At 45.8% G+C, this 27,084-nt stretch overlaps 4 protein-coding genes across 4 annotated transcripts in view; all 4 read right to left on the bottom strand.

Annotated features, from left to right (window-relative positions):
- The window catches only part of LOC130379566 (procollagen galactosyltransferase 1-like), a 10,397-nt gene extending 8,008 nt beyond the window's left edge, over window positions 1–2,389 (bottom strand). Inside the window, exons 1-3 of the mRNA XM_056586498.1 lie at window positions 2,099–2,389; window positions 375–485; window positions 1–5 (exon numbers count right to left, since the gene is read on the bottom strand). The exon at window positions 1–5 is cut by the window's left edge and continues 113 nt beyond it. Of these exons, the coding sequence (XP_056442473.1) occupies window positions 1–5; window positions 375–485; window positions 2,099–2,316 (334 nt within the window). The 5' untranslated portion in view covers window positions 2,317–2,389. The remainder of the gene's footprint in view (window positions 6–374; window positions 486–2,098) is intronic.
- A 1,885-nt stretch (window positions 2,390–4,274) lies between these two features.
- Window positions 4,275–12,379, bottom strand: LOC130379563 (long-chain fatty acid transport protein 1-like). Its single transcript, XM_056586494.1, has 14 exons — window positions 12,339–12,379; window positions 11,830–12,005; window positions 11,303–11,441; window positions 10,370–10,625; window positions 9,711–9,878; window positions 9,054–9,123; window positions 8,877–8,968; window positions 8,609–8,718; window positions 7,903–8,112; window positions 7,609–7,735; window positions 6,952–7,089; window positions 6,225–6,389; window positions 5,699–5,845; window positions 4,275–4,976 (listed from the first exon to the last, which is right to left on the bottom strand). Exons 2-14 carry the CDS (start codon window positions 12,003–12,005, stop codon window positions 4,819–4,821), a joined length of 1,956 nt encoding a protein of 651 aa, XP_056442469.1. The 5' UTR covers window positions 12,339–12,379; the 3' UTR covers window positions 4,275–4,818.
- Window positions 12,380–12,868: 489 nt separating this feature from the next.
- Window positions 12,869–20,539, bottom strand: LOC130379571 (adhesion G protein-coupled receptor E5-like). Its single transcript, XM_056586503.1, has 13 exons — window positions 20,494–20,539; window positions 19,557–19,603; window positions 19,251–19,361; window positions 18,827–18,983; window positions 18,531–18,650; window positions 18,215–18,414; window positions 17,804–18,004; window positions 17,331–17,525; window positions 14,983–15,200; window positions 13,907–14,065; window positions 13,332–13,500; window positions 13,158–13,232; window positions 12,869–12,968 (listed from the first exon to the last, which is right to left on the bottom strand). Exons 3-13 carry the CDS (start codon window positions 19,326–19,328, stop codon window positions 12,927–12,929), a joined length of 1,614 nt encoding a protein of 537 aa, XP_056442478.1. The 5' UTR covers window positions 19,329–19,361; window positions 19,557–19,603; window positions 20,494–20,539; the 3' UTR covers window positions 12,869–12,926.
- A 91-nt stretch (window positions 20,540–20,630) lies between these two features.
- LOC130380083 (adhesion G protein-coupled receptor E1-like) lies at window positions 20,631–26,784 on the bottom strand. Its single transcript, XM_056587266.1, has 6 exons — window positions 26,591–26,784; window positions 23,911–24,039; window positions 23,641–23,784; window positions 21,084–21,236; window positions 20,795–20,888; window positions 20,631–20,637 (listed from the first exon to the last, which is right to left on the bottom strand). Exons 1-6 carry the CDS (start codon window positions 26,772–26,774, stop codon window positions 20,631–20,633), a joined length of 711 nt encoding a protein of 236 aa, XP_056443241.1. The 5' UTR covers window positions 26,775–26,784.
- Between the last annotated feature and the right edge of the window lie 300 nt (window positions 26,785–27,084).

Genomic DNA, 27,084 nt, shown 5'->3' with positions numbered 1-27,084 from the left:
AGTCCCTTAAAGACACACACACACACACACACACACACACACACACACACACACACACACACACACACACACACACACACACACACACACACATACACCATACTGTTATGTTATGTGATTCTCTCTCTCCCTTTCTCTCACTCCCTATCTCCCACTCTATCTCTCACTGACACCCACAAATCCAACAAATACTGTTATTATGGGGAAGCTACATCTTTCTCTCCACACACACACACACACACACACACACACACACACACACACATACACACACACACACACACACACACACACACACACACACACACACACACACACACACACACACACACACACACACACACACACACACACACACATGCACACACACACACCTGGGAGCTTCTTGGGGTCTCCACTCCACGTAGTGGTAGAGATTCTGCACCTGGACGAGCCAGTCCTCCAGCAGGGCGCTGGTGTTGTCTGTGTTGTGGTCCGTCGCCACCCTGTGGAGAGAGGAGAGAGAGAGAGAGAGAGAGAGAGAGAGAGGAAGAGAGGAGAGAGAGAGGGGGGGAGGAAGAGAGGAGAGAGAGAGGGGGGGAGAGGAAGAGAGGAGAGAGAGAGGGGGGGAGAGGAAGAGAGGAGAGAGATAGTGAGGGGAAGAGAGGAGAGAGAGAGGGGGGAGGAAGAGAGGAGAGAGCGAGGGGGGGAGGAAGAGAGGAGAGAGAGAGCGAGTGAGAGGAAGAGAGGAGAAAGAGAGAGAGAGGAGAGAGGGGGGGGAGGAAGAGAGGAGAGAGAGAGAGTAAGTGAGAGGAAGAGAGGAGAGAGAGAGCGAGTGAGAGGAAGAGAGGAGAGAGAGAACGAGGAGGGGGAGGTTACAATTAAGATCCACCAACTGAATTGAAGGTCAACAGAAACAGAGCTAAATACCACAGGTAATCGATTAAGAACAAGCCACCAGGAATGGCAAATATTCAAAGAGAATACAGAAAAAGTCTGAATTCTTCTGATTTGGTCCATCGATGACATGGTGCAGAATGACGGGTCAGGACAAACATGATGTGGTGGTGATAGCGAGACAGACGATATTGAAAGTTGACTGTTGTCTGTGTCATCATAGCAGCTCTGCCAGTTTATATAGCTTTATACCATGTGATGGAGAGAGAAAAAGAGGCTGAGGGAAAGAGAAAGAGAGACAAAGAGGGAGATAACTTAAGAACAGCCTTTTATTTCAAACTGTTTCAAATTACAGCCACATTTATCGCAATACAAACAAAGCGTGCACTAGAGACTAAAGCATAATGCGCAGAGAGTTGTAATTGTATAATAACAGGCACAGGAAAAGACAGTAGAGGGAATATACATATCACACCATCATATTTACTTTACTTTCTTTTATTCTTTATTCCTTCCCCTGATCCCAATAGTGAGCCGAATAGATATCCTGTGTTTTATTGTTATTTGTCTGGGGTGTTTCTTTCTCATTTCTGTAATTAACTGCTGGTCGGAGGAGCCAGAGGGAACTATGTGCAGATTTATGGGCAAATCAAAGAACTTCAGTAATCCACACACAGCGCCCATAGAGTTTACATGTTTTAACAAACCCCCGCTCAAACTCCTTAAGCACACACACGCGCGCACACACACACACACACACACACACACACACACACACACACACACACACACACACACACACACACACACACACACACACACACACACACACACACACACACACACACACACACGCACACACACGCACACTCAGAGGGGTAGGGACAAATTCAAGTAAGAATGTATCAGCAACTCAAATGAACTGATGAAATTAAACTAACCTCTCCAAATGTCAACTCACTACAAACAACCTCTGAAATAAGACCTTTAAAATAGAATTAAGCAAAGTCCTAGACGGGTGAAATATTTTATCAATCAAAATGAAATGTCTTCTGTTGTTCTTTCCTCATATCAGAAATATAGAACGAGAAAATTATTTGTACATAGACCTACACCCACACTGTCAGAACAACTTGTTGGGGGGGGGGGGGGGGGGGGGGTACTTACTTCTAATAAGTAGGCCCGATTTCCAGAACCACTTTTGTAATATTTTCTCACTCACCAGAGAGCAATGCGGTCCTTCGGGTAGTTTAGACGCTCAACTGTCCCCAGGACGAGAGGCAGTGAGTGTCCCGAGTTGCGGCAGACCAGCGCTATGAGAACCCGGGGAGTGAGAAGCGGGGACTCGGGGGTCCACCGCTCCTCGGGGAAATATCCTCGGCTTAACCCCGAAAGAAAAATGGTCAGTAGTAGAGGCAAAAGAAAGTCGACCCGGTGCATGGCAGGAATCAGAGTTGTGACAAGGCACCGCTGCAGATATTACACTGTACACGGGATGTGGATGATGGGACCACTTCCTTTATTTGTTATGCCGACTCCATAGACGACTTGCGCGTAGACGGTGATTTAAAGGGATATGGGAGATTCAACCAGACCGCAGGGTCACGTAAATGTGAACTGTTTAGTTTACATACTATGCTGCTGGCCTATATCAAAGCATACTTGGTATTGGTTAAATAGTATATAACAGAATATTTTATCACTTTGATAATTTGTCAGTGAATTTTCGGCGTATCATTGCATTACTGTTGTCGACACATCCCTTTAAGAAAAAGCCACGCCCTCTTACACTACGCTGTCCGCTGGAATCTGCTAGAAAAACAACTGGCACAGCCATGCATGGCGCATAGGCATGTGAGGATAAAAAGTACTGCTATCAAGTAACATGAATCAAGTCAAGCCACGTTTCACGTTTTTTACACCCTCTGGCATTCTGGTGGGGTATTGGGTGGAAAAAATTATATTGTGAAACCCATATCAGCACTCCGTTACAAAGGACTCTGCCGTCCATGGTGGCGTCCTTGAGACGGATGACATCCATAATAGAGGTTAACCGCTGCACAGCTGGACGCACATGCAACGGCTTAAGCATTTACATGTGTTTGAATAGCTCATATGTAATTTTTTACTTAAGTTTTATGGATAGAGTGCCATAAAATCCTGGGCAATGGGTACAATATGTTTACTTGAATCGGAGGTATAGAGGACTCTGGTAAAATAATAATAGATGAATAATAAAATAATGAGGGGGGAGTGAGGGAGTGATTTAATAACCGACGATTTGGTTCATTAATATAGCACTTCTTTAATGGACACTGATAATCAACATTATTATTTGTTCCTATAAACATTAACATATTTTAAGCTTGTTCCTCAAAGTTTCTTCCCAAATGGTTGTTGTTGTTTTTGGTCTTTCGGAAACCTGAATTACACAATTCTGGCAAACGCTCAGATAGTTGGCATCTGCTAATGCTCCTAAGAGGGCTACAAATGTTACGTTGAGAAAGAGTTGTTCTCTGTTGATAGAGAGAGGGGAGGACACTGCTTCAGGACCAGATGGAAACCAACGACACAGGAGGAATCCTTTGAGTTGAAACAGGTCTTTGTGTTCCAATGTGGAGCCCATATTTCACTATAATCCATGCCAGCCGGTCTGACTGCGGGCCAGGCCTTCATATTCGTTTGTCTTTGAATATGTCCCAAATGTGCATGAGTTTTTACATGTCCCAATTCTGTGGTGACTCATGTTTTTGTTTATTGAATTTTATGCCAGTTTGTGTTAAACATGCAGACTTTGCCATGAAATTACCAGAATATGTCCTAGTGTAGCCTGAATGATAATGAAGGATATATAAATTCCTCATTGGTCTGAAGACTTCATTTCAGTGAGTGCCTTCGACAAAAGTCAGGCTGCTATATTTACGCATGAGATATTTAAACTGAATTGGGAAATGAAGGTTGCAACTGCAATCTTCTGACTTGGTACTACATTCTGTTGTACAGAATACAACAGTTGTAGCAGTGAGTGTTGGATAGTATGTTGGATGCGTTGTGTCATTATCCCTTTGTTATTACAGAAAATGACAACAGGAAGTAGTGAATGCAACCTCAGCCTACACATGTCCCTCAAAGCGAGGAGAAGGAGAGAAAACATTGTACTGTGTACATGGAGACAGGAGTGTGTGCTATTGCAGCAGACTCAGCTGTGTGTATGTTATTGTCTGTGTGCGCGTGTGTGTGTGTGTGTGTGTGTGTGTGTGTGTGTGTGTGTGTGTGTGTGTCTGTGTGCGCGTGTGTGTGTGTGTGTGTGCGCGCGCGCGTGCGTGCGTGCGCGCGTGCGTGCGTGCGTGCGTGCGTGCGTGCGTGCGTGCGTGCGTGTGTGTGTGTGTGTGTGTGTGTGTGTGTGTGTGTGTGTGTGTGTGTGTGTGTGTGTGTGGCCTGTGCGATGCCTGAAGACATCTGCTTCAGCAGACTGTCACAATCCTCAGCTCCTGTCAACCCATGTGCACACATAACAAAATCATACATACATGATGCAAAGTATACTCTTTCCCCTGTAGACGAAGCAAGGGCGAGGTGTGGTGTACGAGGCATCTTTACGTGTCAGCTGCAGCAATGGTCTTGCATTACAACAAACTTGCATTAAAACAAACTTGCCCAGAGCAACAACTTGACACAAGGGAACAAGACATGTGAATGTTCGCGGACACATGCAAAAATAAATCCCTCCCATACACACGACTAATCTTAAATCGTTAAATGCCACCAAAATATTTTGCTGTAAATATTCTGCCCCGCTTTTATATTGTCTTTCATTTGATATCATTACAATACCGGAACAATCTCCACATTTCCAAGCCCTCATGCACAAGAAAGGACTGGGCTTGGTTCTCTATTTAAACACGGGTTGATGCTGCCATCTTCATGCTATGGTCTTCTGTGTTACAGACGCTCCCTCCCCGCAGTGATATCAAAGTATCGTCGTGGTGACAGAGCCTCATAGCAGCCAGCCCGGCTATTGAGATAGAAGATGGGATCGGCGGAGAGCCCAGGATCGAATCCTTCCTGTCGGAGTCTCATCTTCACAATCTTGAAGGTGCCTGAGGACAGATAGAGCACAAAAAAGGCAGCATTTTTTTATGTCTTTTTTAATATAATAATATATCATATAATTGGCACGTGTGTCTAGCTTTCTGAGACCAGATCTTATGAGTTCATTCTCTGTTTCTCTGCTGATCGGTCTGGCCTTGAGCCTTTCCAGAAAATGTAAAATGATAGGACCAATAACTGCTAAGGGGAGGGAGTTTCATTTCAGGACTTGACAGTCTGCCGAATTATGAACATAATGGTTGCGCCCAAGGACAGTGTAAAATTAAAACGGTTTATATTCCAAATGAACTAAGTAACAATGTTAAAAGATGATACAAAATCTTTGGACAACTGAAGGCTTTTCTATATTTGGAAATCAATAGTGCCCGGTAAAGGCCAGACTGTTGTTCAACTGCGTGAGTTTGTGTGTGTTTGCATGTTTATGTGTGTGCATGGGCACGTGTGTTTGTGTATGTATGTCTGTAATCATGTGTGAGTGTGTGCATGTTTATGCAAGTGTGTGTGTGTGTGTGTGTGTGCGTGCTTGTGTGCGTGTGTGTAGAAGTGCATGTGTATATATGTATGTTTATGCGTGTCTGTGTGTGTGTGTGTGCACATGCATGCGTATGCATGTCTGTGCGTGTGCGTATGTGTGTGCATACACAGGCATGTGTGTATGTGTGTGTGTGCATGTGTGTGCGTGCATGCCTGCGGGTGTGTTGTCCAATCAGACCTGTGGTGTCTAGGGTTGACGTGAGCCGGAGGAACACGGGCAGAGCGTACGAGGGCAGGGCTTTCTCCGCGGCACGCAGGAAGTTCCCCACGTCCACCTGTCTGTCTGCGTCTGCTATGGCGGCCATGCCGGCTTTACCCTCCACACCTTACCACCGGACGGACGGACGTACAGATGGACGGACGGACGGGACAAACAGAGAGGAGGATAGATAGAAAGTATGCAATCTTATTTTACTGCAGCCAGCACTACTGAGTGTGTGTGTGTGTGTGTGTGTGTGTGTGTGTGTGTGTGTGTGTGTGTGTGTGTGTGTGTGTGTGTGTGTGTGTGTGTGTGTGTGTGTGTGTGTGTGTGCAGGTGTGTGCAGGTGTGTGTGTGTGTGTGTGTGTGTGTGTGTGTGAAAAAAAGAGGTCGATCTAAACTTCCATAAAAGTGATCATTGTTGCCTGTCCCTCCATCTCTGCCAGAACCTCTGATCCCTCCCGTCTGTGGAGGAGGACCAGTGGTCAGAGGTCGGAGGTCGTACCTGGCACGGCCACGCCGTAGACGGCCACGCCCACCTGGCCCAGCAGGCCGCTGAGGATGCCCTCCAGCTCGGTGGCGGAGACGTTCTCCCCCCGCCAGCGGAACGTGTCGCCGCCGCGGTCCGTGAAGTACATGTAGCCCAGCTCGTCCATCACCAGCATGTCTCCTGGAGAGCGGGATGTGAGAGATGCGGTTGTCGTGGTGACGATTTTATTTATTTTTTCCTGTGGGAAAGTGGGAAATCTCCCAGCCTTCTTGCGGCGTTACACAGAGGAACGCCCCCGTTTGGTCGGATTCTGAAAGTCCACAGAGCTGACCGTGCGACTCTACAACAAAAATGGCTGCACCAATAATGAGATGTATTTTCTTTGTAGTTGTACCACGTTTGTTATTTTATTGTCAATTTTAAATACTCTTACACACTTGATTACATTGCAGCTTTTTATACGGTCAACAATTTATGCATTGGACGCTCTTGCATTATAATTTAAAGTTGTGTTTGTTTCGAGCTGGTTTGCTTAAGAGGCTAATGTAGCTAACGATAACACAATGACAGCCAATGCGGGAACGCTATAAGTGCTACAAGCCAGGAAATTACGTCACAAGAGCCAACCGCGCGGGCGGCGTACGAGGCATCTGGAACGCACCGCTATGCGTTACACTCCTGTCTCCGTGTACACATGTTTGGTGCCTCTGAGGAAGACGCGAGTGAAGCGTGCGTGTCGGACCTGAGACGTAGGCAGAGTCCCCCGCGGTGAAGACGCTGTGAGCTATCTTGTGTGCCGTGGACTCCGAGTCTACGTAGCCGTCGAATCGCCGGAGGGGGTCAGTCTGGTCGATGCGACCCACCAGCACCCCCGGCTCACCTGGAGGCACACAGACGGTGGAAATAAGCAGGAGATGCAAACGCACAAAACAACCCAGAACAGACACAATCCAAACATTCACAAAGTGGCCATTTAGCAAAAAAAAATATATATTATTAGAAACTAGGCTTTACAAAATATTTACCTTTCAGTTTGTGTGTTTGTGTGTGTGTTTGTTGGATTTGTGTACATGGGTGCACGTGTGTGTGTGCTTGTGTATGTGTTTACATGCGTGCACGTGTGTGCGTGTGTGTACGTGTGTGTGTGTTTGTGTAGGTGTTTACATGCGTGCAAATATATGAGTGTGTGTGTGTGTGTGTGTGTGTGTGTGTGTGTGTGTGTGTGTGTGTGTGTGTGTGTGTGTGTGTGTGTGTGTTTGTGTGCGTGTGCGTGCGTGCGTATGAGTGTACGTGTGTGTAAATATATATGTGTGTGTGTGTGTGTGTGCATGTCCACATGTGTGTGTGTGTGTGTGCGCGTGCGTGCCTACGCGCGTGCGTGCTTGTGTGCGAGCCCTACCAGGAGTACATCTTACACAGAGCCCCTGTGCGTTCCTGATCAGCTCCATGCTGTCCTCTTGCACTCTCACCAGCCGGATGGGGTAGAAGTTGGGCAGGATGCGACTGCTAAAACCACAGGCCCCCACCTGGTCACGGTCAGTATTACAATCATTAACGCTGCTCCTTCTCCTTGATTCATCTATCAGAAACGTTTACGTGTCTGCTTTTTTTTTTACATCCATCCACCATTGAGAAGACCATCCCGCCTCCTTTTCTCGCGCCACCCACACAGACAAACAACAAACAAACACACCTTTCCGTCAATGTTGATGAGACTACAGTTGCACTCGGTGGCGCCGTAGAACTCCCCCACCCGGCGGATCCGGAACCTCTTGACAAACTTCTCCCACACAGAGGGGCGGAGTCCGTTGCCGATGGCGACGCGCACCTGGTGCTTCGCCTCCGAGGGGCGGACCTCTTGCGCCAGCAGGTAGCGGCAGATCTCACCGATGTATTGTATCGCCTGAGCGTGCACACAAAAGCAGACACACACACAAACACGCACACACACACACCAATAACATAAACAATGGTCAGACTAGGAGGTGGTCGTTCACGAGGGGTAATCACAGCCCGTGCATCATCTATTCCTTGAGGTCCAAGAGGTACAAATGTTCAGCATGCAATACAAGGCCTGTACACCAAGGTTCAGTATCTTATATCCATCAAGGGGCGGCGGGACTCATCATTCAACTTTGGCCGCGGATTATAGTGCCCCCTATGGGATAATTGGCCCAAAACATTTTGGAGACCTGCTTACCGGGAATACAAATGTCGTCTACACATTTGAAAACATTTGTGCAATTGGGGCCAGAGCTATAAGCATTACCAATCCGGAATAATAATAATGCCCAAATTCTCAATAGCAATAGGTGTCCACAGATACACTGCGAATGCATAATCAAACCACATTAGGATGGAGGGAGTGGCGGGATCATTGCAGGCCTGTTTTTACTCACAGTGCATTTATACGTGACACAGTCGTCCCAGAAACACCTGGCAGAGAACTTTCTCTTGATGACAACGGTCAGCCCGAATAACAAACACTGTCCGACTCCCATGATGCTACCTGAAAACACACACACACACACACGCACCCACAAACACACACAGAAAAAAACACACATACTTTTGACGCCTTTAGACACAAAGTTATAGCATATTTGAGGCAAGACAAGACAGAGGACTGCTTGGTTGAGTTAGAACGGGAGAGAGCTCCATGCCTACCTGCAGAGTGGTATAGGGGGAGGCAGTTGTAGATGACATCATCACCTCTCAGGCCAAAGGAGTGGAAACCAAAAGCAGCAATACGGTAATATCTGACAAACAGAAACGTCTCTCTATCGTTTGCTCACAGCCAAGGAAGTAATCAATGACACTAAGGATTGTTAATGATCAGCTCACCGACTGTGTACCACTATGGCCGCCTTCGGCATCCCCGTGGTGCCTGAGGTGTAGATCAGAAACAACCTGTCTGTAGGAAGTTGGGAAACACAAACCAAGATAAGCAGCCGCGCATTGGTGAGTAATACTCCATAGTTGGCATGCAGTCTGTATTTTGAACCCCCTTCCTAGTTCGCCCTTTGGGGGAGGGCAGGGGGGGGGGGGATTGAACAAGCATGGGCTTGAAGAATGTCACTTCAGGAATGCAGACGGTGATCAATCAAACAGATACACGCACATTATGGTAAACAGAATCGAAAGAGAGGAAAAACATCAAAAATAAAACTTATGAAAGTCTTGGGAAACTTGTGAAAGACATATGTACGTTCGATGTGTGTCTATGTCGAGTGTTACAATGGCTTGATTTGAAACAGACACACATTTAAACATTGTCATATAAATGAGGGATCTATCAGGTTACCCCCACATGTAAAGACATGTCTTTTGAAAAAGACATTTTGTATTATGAAACAGAAGGAAAACAAACAAGTTGATTGGCTGAGAGCTTGGTATGCTATGCATGCATGTGCACGTGTGTGTGTGTTTGTGTGTGTCTGTCTGTGTCTGTGTCTGTGCGTATTGTAATCATGCACACATTCCTCCTCCTAGGTGTCCCACCATTGAAGCCCTTGCAGAGTGTGTATGGGGGTGCAGCTGTAGGGGAGCAGGCCAGCATGGGATCCAGGTGATCAGCCCCTAAACTGGACCTGGCCTGCTGGTCCTCCTGCAGCCCTGTGCAGAACAGCCCCATGGAGGGCTCCAAGGAAGCTTTCACCTCCAACACCGCTGGGGGGACATAGATCACCAATGAAATGTCTGCAACCACACAAGATACACCTGGATAGTACCACGATGTAGTCGCTATATGCTCCCATTAATTACACGGACATCTAGAGATGGAACGGGAAATTGTTGCTCTATATTCATCACTCGTTGGCTGGTTAAACCTGCACTATGCAATCTTATTTTACTGCAGCCAGCACTTTAGTAACTACTAAGTGTCTTGTGTGTGTGACTTCCATAAAAGGGATAACTGAAAAATAATAAAACATGACATCATTGTTGCCTGTTCCTCCATCTCTGCCAGAACCTCTGATCCCTCCCGTCTGTGGACAGGAGGGATCAATGTCCACAACCTACTCACAGGGTTTCTTGAGTAAGATGCCCTAACCTCTATACCTGCTCCTCCATGACATGCATCTGACACAAAGCCCTACACTCCTGCTCGAGGATAGCAGGATATCCCAGCGCCCCACAACCACAACCTCTACCCTTACCTCGCGTGAGCTCTGCCCCGTACACCATGGCCCGTGGCTGGGCCACGGCCACACAGTGCAGCAGCGAGGACTGCCGCAGGCTGTGGTTGATGAGGGCAGCCTCCACGCCGACCATGGCCAGACCCAGCCACAGAGAGACCAGCATCGGGCAGCTTCCCAGGTACAAGGCCACAACGTCCCCCTCTACCAAGCCCTGCTGCAAGGCCCAGTGGGCCACGGCATGACTCCTCTCCTGCAGATCCTTAAAGCTCCACACCTTTGGATGACAGGGAATTCCACCTATTGGACGGTATTCCGGCAGGACGACACTGGTCTGGGTGATCATCCCGTGTCACTGTGTCTCCTGGCTTCACTAAAACATCTGTTACCAATGTATTTTCACAATCACCCTGTGGGTGACGGAGGGGACGAGTCCAACAACAACTTTGAAACGTAAGAAGTAAATAGTGTAATTGAAAATATCCTGCTCAGTGGTCTGAACCGATTGTTACAGCAGTAACACAAACACATACACAGATAAACACACCCACTTTGGTGTTATTATTGATGTCACCTTCAGAAAATAATTATGAGATCTGTGCCCTTGATTGTGGCGGTTCTGCATCTTCACTGCTATGTTATCCGCAAACTCTCTCGCCATGGTTAGTGGCAGGCGGGCTCACGCTTAACGCTCTTCAGCAGAATCAGCGTAACTCTTTAATTTTCACAAACGATATTGGTAACGGATGTTTCAGTGAAGCCAGGGGAAGACGGTTGCCATGGTTTGATCACCCAGGGTGGTATTGTCCATCGAGTTCCCGCCTCACTCGCATTGGGTTTGACGGTCATTCAAACACATGAAGGTCTTATTAGGTTTAACACCGTTCCGTGTGTAAACTCTGTGTATGCAGGCATGGTGACGTGGTGTCTCAGTGTCACTGGGTGACCCCTGACCTCTCCTGTGGCTTCGTCGATCAGGGCAGGCTTGTGTGGCTGCAGCGCCACCACTGCTGAGAAGAGAGAGGGGATGGAGCTGTGGTTGCATCGGTGCCGGAGCAGGGAGGACTTCACCCGCAGAATGGCAGCGAGGCACCTTCAGGGGATCCCGGGACGGAGCAGTGGATGACAAGGATGTTGGGTACAGAGCCTCAGGGAAACTAAATGCATGAGATGACTAACTATAACCGCTACTATATTTACAGAAACACATGAGGAGTAACAGGGGATATAGAAATAAAGTGGTGCGAAAAAATTGTGAATATCTGCGAAAAAAAAAGAAGGGAAATAAAGACGCTGCTGGTCAACAAAATACATGTAATGAAGTATACAACAAGAATAAAGAATTAGTATGAAATAGGTACGATAGAATATCAAAATAAATGACAGGAGTCAAGTAGGTTCTGCAGAACATTAAACAGAGTTTCTGCCAGGTCGAATTTTTGACGAATCGACACAAACACGTGTTCGTTCACTACACTCACATGAGATCTCTCTTGATGGTCCGGCACGCGACATAGAGGAAGCGGCAGGGCCGGCCCCAGGCAGTGTGAAGAGCCAGCCCAGACAGCAGCCCCCATGCCCAGGGAAGCCAACAAAGCCATGTGACCCCCAAGGAACACACGCACACTAACAGACAGCTCAGCACCCCTTTAGCCATCTGAAGCAAGAAATTGAAGATTTACAAATCTTAAATAGGTCTAAGTCAAAGAAAAAATAAATATTATATAGCCTATTTCATATTACTGATACTATTAATTCTACTACACCAAAGGCCTACTGCAACTAATTGTTCCACCGGTAAATATATAACTACCACTAGAGTTTGCCAAATTAGGTTTTGTCTACACTACAAGAGGGAAATGAAAGAGACTCTTGTAAGGACACCTTAAAGTAATCCTCTACTTTTGTACGATAGGCCTATCCATCGAAACACAAAGGCTGTCTAATAAAAGTTGAACAAAGAAATACACAAGCTTAGTATGAAACTTACCAGTTCCAGTCAAGCACTTAATGTGTTGCACCGAGCCAATAGGAATTCCTCTGTTAGAGTAAGTCGATCAAGAGCAGGTCCAGGCATATTGCTGTCGGAGGGGAGGTTGTCAGAGCCAAATAGCACATTTTATCCCTGAGAGAGGTGTGTCAATAAACAAGAGACAGTTACCACTTGCCTGTAACAATTAATTAGTTATTTCTATTAATATCTTTACCTAATACATAGAATTTATATTTCTGTAGTTACTATTTTTGAATTTTGGTTTAAATATAAACATTATAATATAAGGCCGATGTGAAACCAGGAGGCATATTATAGACCGAACACATTGGATTGGATCGTTCAAACATTAGAAAACTCAATTCCATGGAAGTCAATGTGTGCAAAAGATGAAAATATTCTTTATTTCACTCAATAGCAAAGTAAAGCAAACACATATTCACATGATAGGCCTAGGCCTAACAGCCGCCAGAAGAAAAATGGAATGGAGATTGCATACATTCAAATAAATGTTTTTGGTTGTAAAAGTACAAAAAATCCAACCCCAGACAGAGCAAGGGGAGGAGCCGTGTGTATGAGGATTCTTCATATATTTGATTCGTTTGTGTGTGGACCGCTCCGGGATGCCTAGGGGGGTGTATAACACAGAGAAAGGGTTAAATTATTTTTAGAAACACTCAAATTGTATCTTTCTTCATCCAGTCCTGAGAGACACAGTCTAGTAAAGAGAGGGTGATCGAAGAAGCGTTTACAGGGCTGAACCAGGAGGGAGGGATATCGAACAGCCCATGGACTCAGTAGTGAACTCATTCTGACCTGCGGCCGACTGTATCGGACTTTACTGGTTTGTTGACGGACACAGGAAAATAATTTGGCATACTCTTCTCTCACCTGTAGGGGGAAGCAGAACACCATCAACAGATGCCATTGACACAAGAAATATCCCCCCCCCCCCCAAACACACGCACACACACTAACACCTTGTCCTACCTGCTTTGACAGCAGACAGTTCAGGAGGAAGATCAGCGCCCCCTGTAGGCCGTTAAGGATGGTGAATATGTATGCAGCCACCAAGTCCCCCTCCTTAAACAGGAACACCCCAGAGAGCCACATCAGACCCAGCACACACAGCTGAGCTATAGCACCGACTGTAAAAGCTCTGTAGAGAGACAGAGACCAAACAAAGACATATTAAGGGGTAGGAGTGAGAGATAAGATAGAAAGAGATAGAGAATAAGGACATCACCCCAGATAGACGATCAAACCAGTAATAAAACAGACTAGAAAGACCCCATCCAGAGTGTGTGCTCTCTCTCTCTCTCTCTCTCTCTCTCTCTCTCTCTCTCTCTCTCTCTCTCTCTCTCTCTCTCTCTCTCTCTCTCTCTCTCTCTCTCTCTCTCTCTCTCTCTCTCTCTCTCTCTCTCTCTCTCTCTCTCGACAAATAACACAGGCTAGCGACAAACAATACACTCTGCACATTGTAGGGGAGCATGAGAAACAAAGAGCTGTATTCTTGCACACACACACACACACAATTAGATAAATGAATCCATGTGCCGGCTGACCGTATTTTGTGCAGGTGGGTGAGGTCAACTTTGAGGCTGGAGAACTTCTGGGCCAGCTTCCACATGGTGATGCTGAAGAAGACCACGTTGAGGCCAATGACGACACACACCGGCCCGAAGAAGCTCCAGATGAGGCCCTGCTCTGTCGTCAGCCAGCAGCTATGGGAGGGACACACACACACACACACACACACACACACACACACACACACACACACACACACACACACACACACACACACACACACACACACACACACAAACATACATTCCATAAAGTCATGGACTTGCCTAAAGAGCAGGATATCACACACACACGCACATACACAGGTATGTTTACAAAGATACGCAAGAGTGCATGGGAACACTCACTTAGGCGGAAAGCACGTTGCTCCCCTTATTTGTCTTGCTTAGATGGTCACATACTGTCAGTGGTACACACAGACACGCACACACCCACAAACACACACACACACACACACACACAAACAAACATGAACATACACACATATACAGACTGTTACGACTGGCTCGGAAGCCGCAACAAAGGATGGAGACAGACCACAGAGTTTAAATCCCAAAATAAAGTGTTTACTTTCATAAATAATTGAAAAGTTAGAAGTGTTGACAGTAGCACATGTTGTCACGAGAAAGTAAGCCCCCTTCTGAGGCTGAAGGCATGGCTTTAAAGCACACCTTCGTAGGTGTGCACAATTAACTTGACTGTGCCCGTGCACCACCCAAAGACCATTGCACTGCCTCCGCAAGGCCAGTTGGGGTGGAGAGGGGCGACACAGAGACAAATACACGCACACAAAGATGAACACACACACACACACACATAAACAGATAAACCCATACACACACGCACACACAAACACATACACAGATAAACACACCCACTGACCACCCAACACATACACACACACACATACACACACGCCCACATGCAGGTACATACATACAAACACACACAGATAACCAAGCACACAGACACACACACATGGACAATCACAAACACACACACACACACACACACACACACCACACACACAACCACAGCCGCCCTTACGTACTATTGGTCAGTGCCGTATCCCGTGGGTCTGCTGATGACCGAGATGATGACGATGAAGAGGGGCGTCCCGTAGCCCACGGTGTATAGGTAGCGCGGTCGGATGGTGGTGTTGAACACCAGCACCAACATGCGGTACAGGTGCACGCCCTCCAGCAGCATCCAGCTGAACGCCCCCAGGAAGAAGAAGTGGAGCAGGCCTGCCACCAACCGACATCCAACCTGGGGTGAAAGCAACGGGTCAGAGGAGAGTCTAAACCTATACAGTAGCTGCAGTGACAGCTTTCCAATAAAGGCCGCTACGAGGCTTATGTGGGCTCCGTGCAGTTACGCGTCGTTCAAAACAAATCCAAGTCTAGAGGTGAGTATCGGTTGAAAGTATACTTTAAGCAAGGCGAGGCAAGGCAACTTTATTTATATAGCACCTTTCATTAGTTAAAAAAGCATTTTATAAAGTGCAATGTGCAATATAAAAAAGCGCAATATATATGATCAGATCAACAGTCTCTCTGGTACCCACATTGGGACTCCAACCCGACCTAAAGGAACTTGGTCCTTTCTCTGGGACTCCAACCCGACCTAAAGGAACTTGGTCCTTTCTCTGGGACTCCAACACGACCTAAAGGAACTTGGTTCTTTTTCTGGGACTCCAACCCGACCTAAAGGAACTTGGTCCTTTCTCTGGGACTCCAACCCAGATTCTGGGGCTCCAACCCGGATTCTAGGACTTTAACTCAGACAGAAACCGGGACTCAAACCCATATCCTTTCAACAGTCTCTCTTATATCAGATCATGTATCTCTTTGGTAAAAATAGAAAATAAAGGCAAAGTTGAAAAAGCATTTTAGTAATAAAAAAGAAAATAAAGGCAAAGTTAAAAAAGCATCTTAGAAAGTGCAATGTATTTAAGATTTAACAGAAAGCTAAAGTATTGTATTAAAAGTGATCAGAGTTGGGGCAAGTTTTAAATCCTCTGGGAGTTTATTCCAGCCATTTCTTGCATAGTAACTAAGTCTGACTTTCCTATATTTCGTGTTTCTGGGGATAATTAACAGATTGGTCTCAGAAGATCGTGGTGGTCTAGAAGGCTTATGTAGTGGAATAATATCAGTTAAATATTATATATACCTTAACCATGTAGGGATTTATAAGTTAGCAACATGACTTTAAAATCAATTATCTGACCTACAAGAAGCCAATGTACCGATTTTAGAATTGGTGTAATATGTTTTTTGGTCTTTCTTAGATATTTGTTGGTCTTTGTTAGAACTCCAGCAGCAGCATTCTGAAAAAGTTTCCTTAGAGGTTTTTTTGGGAGACCTGTAAGGAGGCCATTGCAGTTTACTGAAAAGACGGACTAAAAACTGATGAATGGAAACTTGATGGTCATTAAATCATATATATAATGCACGAAGATGTGAACAACGAAGACGACGACGACGACAGTAAACAGAAAATATCAGGAGCGCCATTAAGCCCCTTTGTCCATAACTTCCTGCTGATCCCAGTGCCCAGGTAGATTAAACCCCACCCATGTGTCAATCAAACGGAAGTGACATGAACCAAAAACAGACTGAGCAACCTATCAAAATAAACCAATTAACAAAACAGACTAAATAAATACATTTTGGGCCCTACAGTATGTACTCAGTCTCTTAGTGTGGTCGTTTATGTCCTGTATGTGTACTGGGTTGAAACATGCGGCCCTATGACCTCAAAAGGAACTTCCTGGTGGAGGACAGTGAATGACCAAGGACGGATTAACATGACCAAGGGACCCGGACACAAACCAGCCATGGACCCCTACCAACACGCAAATACTCGCACTAGCACACCGAATTTGATCGCATATTATAACTCATGCAATCCGCAATCGCACACATTATAATGCATCACACAGCTGCATTACCGTCACCGGGTTCTCGTTTTTTGTTAAAAAATTTGAAGTGGACGGTATTTGTTGTATGGCAGTAGCTTTGGTGTCTTTTTCTTTCTTTCGTTTGAGCTTTGAAGACCTGCTTAGCACACGTTCCTCCATTTTCACTGTGAAATTGACCGTTGACCAAGCATTACGACATTGACGTCACGTCACGTTATTTTTTTTTTTAAATGTGATTTAAATGTTTTTGCAAATCAAAAACATTCAAATCCTTTTATGACCAAAGTTTTGGCCATTTTAATTTTTATTTGAATAAAAAAAAAAGTATATATACTGTATATATACTGTATATGTATATATATATCAAGGCCACCCCCATTGGCCTGGGCCATGGACATGTGCCCCCATGCGGTAATCCGTCATTGTGAATGACGATCTGTCTGTCATTTCATTTTCCCATTAAAGGTGCACACCTGGGGTTGGGTCTCGGATATGCCTGCGAGGAAGACGAGGTCGGCTAGGAAGAGGCAGATGCAGAGGTGGAGGTTGATGGTGTTGCGGGTGCCCTTGATGGAGCGGCAGAACATGAAGGTGAGGATGCACAGGAACAGACATAGCAGTGAGACGACCAGGCACAGCTTGGTCAGCAGCATGAGGCCAAAGGTGTGCTGAGAGGGGAAGAGATCAGAGCCCATTAGACCAGATTAGAATAGTCTACTCTAGATCCAATAAAATGAGATTGCATCAGATTGGATCCAATCGGGTTAGCTCAGATTAGATAACCCTAGATTGGTTTGGATTAGATTAGACAAATCTAGGCTAGACCATATACTAGACTAAATTATATTAGACTAGATACTATAAAATAAACTAGACAAGAGTATGATAGATTAGATTGCGTTAGTGTGTTTGTGAGATCGTGATTGGTCGGTCCCGGGTTCCTCACGTTGATGGGGTAGAGGGCAATGAGAACGGCAAAGCTGCTGAGATGGGTGCAGCTGCAGACGGTGTGGGAGGCGTTGGAGGAGACCTGGGTGCAGCCGCGGGTGGACCAGGCCCCGCCCTCCTCCTCCTTCCCCTGCAGCCCGCCTCCCGCAGCCTTCCAGTAGGCACAGGTGTAGCTCACCTCAGCGGACTCCTTCAGCTCCTGAGGATGGCACACATACACACACACACACACACACACACACACACACACACACACACACACACACACACACACACACACACACACACACACACACACACACACACACACACACACACACACACACACACACACTTTGCCTCTGATCTTTTAAAAACTGGCATTTAAATAAATACATGCATTTGAGGAGATGTCTTGGTTGGTGCCTACCTTCAGGTGTCGTAGGGTGAGAATGACAGGCTTGTCTAGGTGCTGTGTGTCAGGGTTGGAGACCAACGCCGACACCACCTTGGAGAAGAGCTCGTAGCTGGGCTTCCTGTCGTTCTTTTCGGGTAAGGTTATCTGCTCAAAGGAATGGTTCAGCATGGTCTCCAGGTTCTTATAACTCACCAGAGCAGCGAGGGCGAAACCTGCGGACGCAGGGAGAAGAGATATGAACTCGGAGGAGAGAGGAAGGGAGAGGAGGGGAAGAGGGGAGGAGAGAAAAGAGGCAGAACAGAGTGTTAGCCGAGTTGTTTTTGTCTACCAGGGTAGGTTCCGTTCCCGATGGCCGTGCTCCAGTCCGCCTCCAGGCTGGCATTGGTGTTGGTCAGGTGCACCGGCCCGCTCGGGGGAGTTGTCTTCTTCCACACCGTGATCTTCGTCTCTGCACACAAACAAATAGGACTCGTGGCTAAAGGACATACGCAGTGGCATGGCTCTGCACATCGCATTGATTGAGTTTATCGTGAAGCGACTCTCATTGAAGGGGAAGAGGATTAGGGGTCAATGATCAATGATGAAGAGTACATAATTGTGGTGTCTGTGTGTGCGTGCAGTCACCTGTCTGGCTTGTGTTCATGCTGGTTTGGTTCTCAGTGAGTTGGGGGCCGATGAGTTTGATGGAGTCCTCCACTGCGCTGAGCAGGCTGCTCATGGCCACCACACTGTCGCCCGTATGGTTGCTGGACAGGACGTCCGCTGTCAGGTCGAAGAGGCTCTGCCATGTCGCAGCAGGACAGAGAAGACACGGGATTCAGGAGAGCAGCACCGCTGCGTGTGTGTGTGTGTGTGTGTCTGTGTGTGTGTCTGTGTGTGTGTGTGTGTGTGTGTGTGTGTGTGTGTGTGTGTGTGTGTGTGTGTGTGTGTGTGTGTGTGTGTGTGTGTGTGTGTGTGTGTGTGTGTGTGTGTGTGTGTGTGTGTGTGTCGGTGTCGGTGTGTGTGTGTGTGTCTGCGTGCCCATGCACTGCCTCTCTGTAGTTCTTACATTGAGGAGCACCGTGGGTCCAGTGGTCTTGTTCCCATACTGGTCCGGTCGGGCCAGCGCTAAACAGCTACTCTTCATTTGGGCCAAGATTTCTGCCAGACCTCCATAAGGCTGGGGAGAACGGGAGATGCCCAGAGAGAGCAGGCTTTAAAGATACTTCGAAAAATACTACGCCAACAGAGTAATGACATAGTGATGCAGCACTGGGTTGTGGCAAGAAAACACTGGAAATGCACCCATACCACTTCAGTTAGCATATATGAATGCATTATGAGCACCCTCATTAAGCAAGCGCGTTATAATCACCTGTGATGAGGCTGCAACGGGGTCCTCGAACTGGTCACACTTTAGCTCTAGAACAGTAAACAAACATGTTTAAGAGCAGAACATCCGGGACATGATACCCACCTCAACACATGCCTGTGATCATGTGACTGTGAGGTCATGAATTTATTTAAAAAAATAAATGACCGCCCTGACAACCCTGTTTCAACCTAGTTTTTTTATGAAACTGCAAAAGGAAATACTCAATAGAGTCTAAACCGAAGATTAAACAGATTCAAGAGCTATGTGTGTGTGCGCGTGCGTGCATGCGTGTGTGTGTGATGTATGGAGTGTGTGTGTGTGTGTGTGTGTGTGTGTGTGTGTGTGTGTGTGTGTGTGTGTGTGTGTGTGTGTGTGTGTGTGTGTGTGTGTGTGGGTGTCCATTTCATCAAGCCAGGTTCTTTGTTGAGAAGAACGAATAACCAGGGAGATATCAGTGTACAGATGGAAGTTCTGGGACTAAGAGACCGAAGAAACACCTCCTCAAACATTCACTTCAAACACTTCGAAACAAGTGTGCAGTCTTGATCTGATATCCATCTGAGCTATTGGTCAAAACACACACTCCATGAACAGTGTATTATGCACACATCATTACAACTATGTCTATAGCGACACTAAATGATGTTGCACGAGACATATCAGCAAAGCCCTCAGCCCTAACTTTTTCATGTTGTCAATGTAGGTTTTACAACGTTTTCTACTGCAGCTTTTTACTCCATGAAAATCATTCTGAACTAGAAAATTCCTCAAAGATAACAATACAAAAATTATAGCTTTAGTCTGGCCCACTTTCTACTGCCACAGGCAACAATATATGTTGCTATTGATTGCTAGAATTACAACTCAAGACAGAAGAGGCTGCTAATGATATTATGTTCATGCTGCTACTCTGTACAAAATGGTTTTAGACCATTACCCGAACATGGAGTCCTTTCATTGCCATAGTTAGTGAAGCCGGTTGGACACTCACACCAGAAGCCCCCGATGGAATTTATACAAGTTCCGTTAATGCCACAAACGCCTTCATTTGGCTTTGCACCATCCACACATTCGTCAATGTCTGGTAGGAAGGGGGTTGAAACACAGTGGAGAAAGAATCATTTTACTGGATATGGTTGAAAAACAGCTTCATTTGACAGAAAAAAAAAGAAACAACATACACACATACAAATGTCTCACCAATGCACGTGTGACTCGTAGCATCCTGCTTCGTATACCCTGAGAGACAGATGCAGGTGTAGTTTCCAATGGAGTTGCTACAGTCGGCATTGGGACCACAGATGTTCCCAATTTCCAAGCACTCGTTGATGTCTGTCACACCATGGGGAGGGACAACACAAAAGGACACAGAGGAATGTTATTGGCCCACACAAGATGGCAGTATATGCAAACACACATAGGCAGACCTCCAGGGACTCTGGCTTGTAAGCACAGGGTCCTCAAATTGGTTATTATTTGTCCTCATAAGACAAAACACATCCTGCAACAAAGTGAACAGGAACGTACCCAAACACTGTCCGTCGTAGGTGAACTCAGGCCTATTTTTCAACTCCTTGTACCCAGGCATACACTTGCAGCAGAAACTCCCCGGAGTGTTGATGCACATGGCGTGGTTTCCACATATACCGACATTCTGTTCACACTCATCTTCTTCTGTCCCTGTGCACACATATTGAGTCATTAGGTTGGAGAAACTTTTCAAAATCATGACATCAATGGGCAGGTATCTTTCTAATGGATGCCTTCAGGGATATTGGGGATCAAACCCAGAGAATTTACAATGCACTTTACATTTAGCAGACATTTATTTCCAAAGCAGCTTACAACCATTCATGCACACAGTCACACACCGATGGAGGAGTCATTCACACAAGGCGAGTTGTTAGGGTTAGGGGTAGACACATGTGGCTAAAAGCAGAAAATCCGGGACATGATACCAACCTAAACACATGCCTGTGATCATGTGAGAGTGAGGTAAACCGCAAGATTCAAGAGCTTGAGTGTGTGGTCAAATTTTTGTGCAATCCAGTGAATACCAGTGAGAAGATGGAAGTTCTGGGACTAAGAGACAGAACAAACACCTCCTCAAACATTCACTTCAAACATTCAAAAAACTGTCTTATGTATATTCCTGAATAGCTGCCATTCAGTGATTCAGGAAAGAAGAACATACAAACTGACAAAAACACTTTTGAATTTGGTCATTTAGACATGTAGTTTCTCATGTTGATTGCCATGTTAAGTTGGCGGAACTTAAAGTAGCTTCACATGTAGTGAACTAATTTTGCGGTGTTTGTGTAACTTAGCTTGCTACATTCGACTGGGCTGTAGCCTCTGTGTATTGAAACTTCATTCGTGGCCCATGAAAGGCCTCACATGAAAGAGTGAGGCCTCTTTGAAGGATTATTGGACATAGAAGTCATACTTGTTCATTTTGCGACATATTGAAGTATTTGTTGCAAATAACAGTTGAGCACTTTAAGACGGTTGTCTTCCAGCTTATTATATTTTTAAGACTTGACTTGTGACTTGCTTGACCTAAGCTATGACTTGGCTTGACTCTCACAAACATTACTCGGGACTTGCTTGAGACTCGAAGGTTAAGATTCGAGACTTGCTTGAGACTTGCACATGTGTGACTTACTCCCATTCGAACGTCGTTAGAGCAGTGCACGCCCGTTCATGATGAAGGCTCATTTATGCTCTACGTTAGATACGCATACTGTCACAGCCCGGCTCTTGGCCATAACAAATTGGGAGACACACCAAGGTTTAAATGCAAAAGTAATCGATAAACAAAAAGGTAACCAAAAATAATGGTTTAACAAAAGTCAACTAATGTCTGGAGAGGGAGAGAGCCATGGGCAGACTGGTGGGCCTTATATCTGCCACACACTGATTGGGCTTATTGTGTAGCTCCACCCACCCGGAACCATCTTAAGGGAGAAGTTCCACACAGATAGCCAGAGGGCCATCACACATACGGATATGAACGGAGCCTTCTGTCCGTCAATGCACTGTCGAGCATTGTACACAAAAAAAGTGCCGTGAATAGCATACAAAAAGAAAAGCTCATCAAAAACCCAGAAGGACATCCTGAATTACTGAAAGTGACGTTCATCGTCAATTTCTCTCATCGCTAAAACCAATGACTGGAATTCTCCATCCAAACTCCGGGATGTATTTAGTGGTCTCACTGACCACCGCCGTCTACAACACTGCCTTCGTTTTTGCCCCCTTCTCAATAGATGCAGGATTGTTATCTCCCCCAAGATTGAACAGTGTATTATGCACACATTACACATTATTACAGTCTATAGCGACACTAAAGGCCGGTTTACAGTCCTCTGTAAAGTGCTGTACGTAGACACAAAGAGCCCTCTCCGTAGCCGGAGAGCCTGTCGGAGACCCTCACCGTAACTTACGTGCGCATCCAACATTTTTTAACTATCCGTCTACGCAACAGAGACGGCGAGGGCTTTGATTGGTCATCTAACAAAATAATTTCCGGAATCTCTTTTCCCAGTTTGACTTTGCACCTTATTTACTTTGTACATTGTTTACTTTGCACATATTGGACCAATAAAACTCCAAATAAGATTACAACACTATTTACATGGTTTGGAGTCAACATATAAGATCGATCGGGTGGCGAGGGGTCGAGGGGTCTACGTAGTTACGGAGTCGGATTACGGATTAGGCAGTAGGGAAAGTATACTTTGGCCTTAAATGTTGTTACACGAGACCAGATACCAGCAAAGCTCTCAGCCCCAACTTAAGCCCCAAGTCAATTTAGGCAATTGCAACGTTTTCTACTGCAGCTATTTACTCCGTGAAATATTTCTGAACTAGAAAATTCCTCAAGAACAAAACGACTCAATCCAGGAAGTTTTCCGCTATAAATCACTTTAGGTTGGTCCACTTTCTCCCTACCACTGTGGGAAGATCTCAGGCAACAATAGCTGTTGCAATTGATAGCCAGAACTACAACTCAAGACAGAAGAGGCTGCTATTGATAAATGTTCATACTGCTACTTTTCACAAAATGGTGTAGGTGCATTACCCGAACATGGAGTCCCTTCGTTGCCATAGTTAGTGAAGCCGGTTGGACACTCACACCAGAAGCTCCCGTTGGTATTTATACATGTGCCGTTAATGCCACAAACGCCTTCATTTGGCTTTGCACCATCCTCACATTCGTCAATGTCTGGTGGGAAGTTAAGAGGTTGAAACACAGTGGAGGAAGACTCATTATACTGGATATGGTTGAGAAACCTTTTTACAGTTGTGACAGAAAAAACAGAAACAACTTCCACACAAACAAATGTCTCACCAATGCAGGTGCGACTTGCAGCACTCTGCTTCGTATACCCTGAGCGACAGGTACAGGTGTAGCTTCCGATGGTGTTGTTGCAGTAGGCATTGGAACCGCAGATGTTGTCCCTGGAGCACTCATTGGTGTCTTTCACACCATGGGGAGGGACCACACACAAGGACATAGAGGAATGTTATTGGCCCACACAAGACGGCAGTATAGAATGGCTAAGTCACCCCCCTTCCGGTAGAGCCCATGGGACCTATGGGATCGTAAAATAGGAATGGGTTTCAATGGAGAGAAAGTAATTATTTTCTGGTCCCAGTCTTGTTATGCCCCGAATTACACATATGTTGTTTGTGGATTTAAATGATAATATTTCATGTCAAGAGTCTGACCGTTTATTGGGCAATTGTTCAGTTAAAGGCTGTAGAGAAAACATAGGCCTAATAGGCGTGTTTCCGAACAAGCATGCGTTGCGTTGCCTCACATTACCTCGCATTACATAATGCATTCTGGGATAAAATCGTCGGAAATGTTATAACTTCCCTATGCGACAGGTCACATCAGCCCGTGGCATTAGCCGGTGTGGGTACCAGATTGACTAGGCTGCCAGATCGACTCGGGGTCCTGCGCTTACAGATGACGTATCGACACTTCACGTATCAAAAAAAGCCAACGGACAAAACCCGGAAAGGTTGTTTATAAAAGGGGCTCAATCATGGAAATAAAAAGAAGGCTCAATCCGTTTTGGTTTTGATTTCATTGAACGCAGCCCGTTCTTTCGCACAAACAAAGCCATTGGAAACACGTCTAAAAGCAAGTGCGTCATTATTGTGCATCTAGGACCCGAGTCGATCTGGCAGCCGAGTCAATCCGACACCCACACCGGAATTCTGACAATTTCTGCGGTGCCATGCTGCAAATTCCGAAGCATCATTGTTCCGACATTTCAATGTTCCGAAATATTTCCCATTAGATCGACATGCCACTATGCCGACGGTTCTATGTTACGCAAATGGAACGCAAAAGGTCTGAAGTTCCGTTTTACCGATTAGTCAAAAAAGAGGTGTATTAGGCCAACACTGTTCTATATGCCGAAAATACACAATCCCTGGAGTTTTATAGCCTCTCTCTCTCTCTCTCTCTCTCTCTCTCTCTCTCTCTCTCTCTCTCTCTCTCTCTCTCTCTCTCAGCAGGTGAATTTATGAAGGGCACGGTATACAGGAATTAATACTTTCCTCGTAAAGAAGTCAAATGTTGAGTAAAAAAATGAAACAAATCCAATTGTTATGTTTAGTAGCTGTGTGTGTGTATGTGTTGTTCACTGTGTTTGCAGTGTGCTTTTACTAGCCTATTGTGGGCGTGTGTGTAAATGCCCGTGTTGGCAATTAGACCTCTGCTCTCCGTCCATGGTCGAAAACACTGTGTCAAAATGAAGGGACGTTTTTGTCACTCTTCTCTCCAATATGCATTGTGAACATGAGATGTAGGCCTAGAAGGTTGTATTTTGGTGCTTAGTCTCTGTGGGTGAGTGAGTGAGAGAGAGAGAGAGAGAGAGAGAGAGAGAGAGAGAGAGAGAGAGAGAGAGAGAGAGAGAGAGAGAGAGAGAGAGAGAGAGAGAGAGAGAGAGAGAGAGAGAGAGAGAGTCCAGGGGAACACAATCCCTGGAGTCCAGGGGAACTCCAGGGATTGTGTATTTTCGGCATATAGACCGTCGGCCTAATACGGCACTTTTTGACTAATCGGCAAAACGGCACTTCAGACCAATGCGCTCCGTTTTCGTAACATAGAACCGTCGGAATAGTGGCATCATGTCGATCTAATGGGAAATATTGCGGAACATTGAACTGTCGGAATAGTGAGGCGTCGGAATATCCTATCCTCCCATCTGAAAAAAGCGGTGAAGTGGAGCAGAGAGATTGTCATGCCTGTACCAGAGTTCCAGGTACGGATTGTTACGTATATCATTCGCGTCGAGAGCAGCGCAGAGCTGTAGTTCACAAAGCGGCCTCACACAAAACCTAACCTTATTGAACTTCTTTGCGATAAATTGTAGTTTTCTTTGGAAGAAAAGTACCTTTAAGAACCACAAACAACTCATGTGAAATTCATGGCACAATTCAAACGGGCCAGAAAATAATTTTCATTTTCATTTTCATTTTGAGGACCCATGCATCGGAAATAGAAATGCGCAACCCAGTCTCACGGAAATACGTGACACTGTCACGTCACGTCATTTAATCTATTCATTTGTGATCTGGGACACGTAATTCCATTTTTTTTGTGCCAAAAAGCACACATTTCAAACTCATTCTAAAAAGAAGAGATGAAGCAGCTACCTTTTTTCCGTCGCGGTTTGCCTAGAGAGCAGCGCACCTGCATTAAATATATCCGTGAATTGTCACAATTTCTCAGAATCAAAGGTGAAAGTAGAAACGGGTGGCCAAGGTCATATTGTTAGAAATCTGTGCTTTTTGGCACGAAAAAATTGAAATTACGTGTCCCAGATCACGAATGAATAGATTAAATGACGTGACAGTGTCACGTATTCCCTTGAGACTGGGTTGAAATGTGGGACTACGCCACTCTATACACACACATACCTCCGGATAATCGGGCTTGTAAGCACTGGGTCCTCGTGTTTGGTCATAATTTGTCCTCACAAGAATGTAGGCAAACAGGAACAGGAACGTACCCAAACACGGGTCGTCGATGTTCAACCAGTTGAACCCAGGCAGACAATTGCAGCAGAAACCCATCGGACTGGTGAAGCACTTTGCGTGGTGTCCACATATACCGAATGGGTTCTGTTCACACTCTTCTTTTGTCACTGTGCACACATTTTGAGTCATTAAGTTGGAGGTACTTTTCTGAATCATGACAGGTAGGTATCTTGCTAACGTTTTTCACATTTTACGGAGGAGTCATCCACACAAGGCAAGCTGTTACCCTGCGTTCACACCAAAAGATGCAAAAAGTTGCCACGCAGCAAAATTTGATTTGCGGCGCTGCAAATCAGATTTTGCCTCGCCGCAAATCAAATTTTGCTGCCGGTTTTCTCGGCAGCAAGTGATGCGGCAGCAAAGCACCAACGCGTTTCTATATTCACTTTGAATGGGATCGTGCTGCGCGGCAACTTTTTGCATCTTTTGGTGTGAACGCAGGGTTGGAGGAGCCGGGGATCTAAAT

This window comes from Gadus chalcogrammus, chromosome 3, assembly GCF_026213295.1.
Source record: "Gadus chalcogrammus isolate NIFS_2021 chromosome 3, NIFS_Gcha_1.0, whole genome shotgun sequence".
NCBI classification, from domain to species: domain Eukaryota; kingdom Metazoa; phylum Chordata; class Actinopteri; order Gadiformes; family Gadidae; genus Gadus; species Gadus chalcogrammus.
Note: the sequence above shows the minus strand (reverse complement) of the source record. Positions and strands in the feature narration are given on the sequence as shown.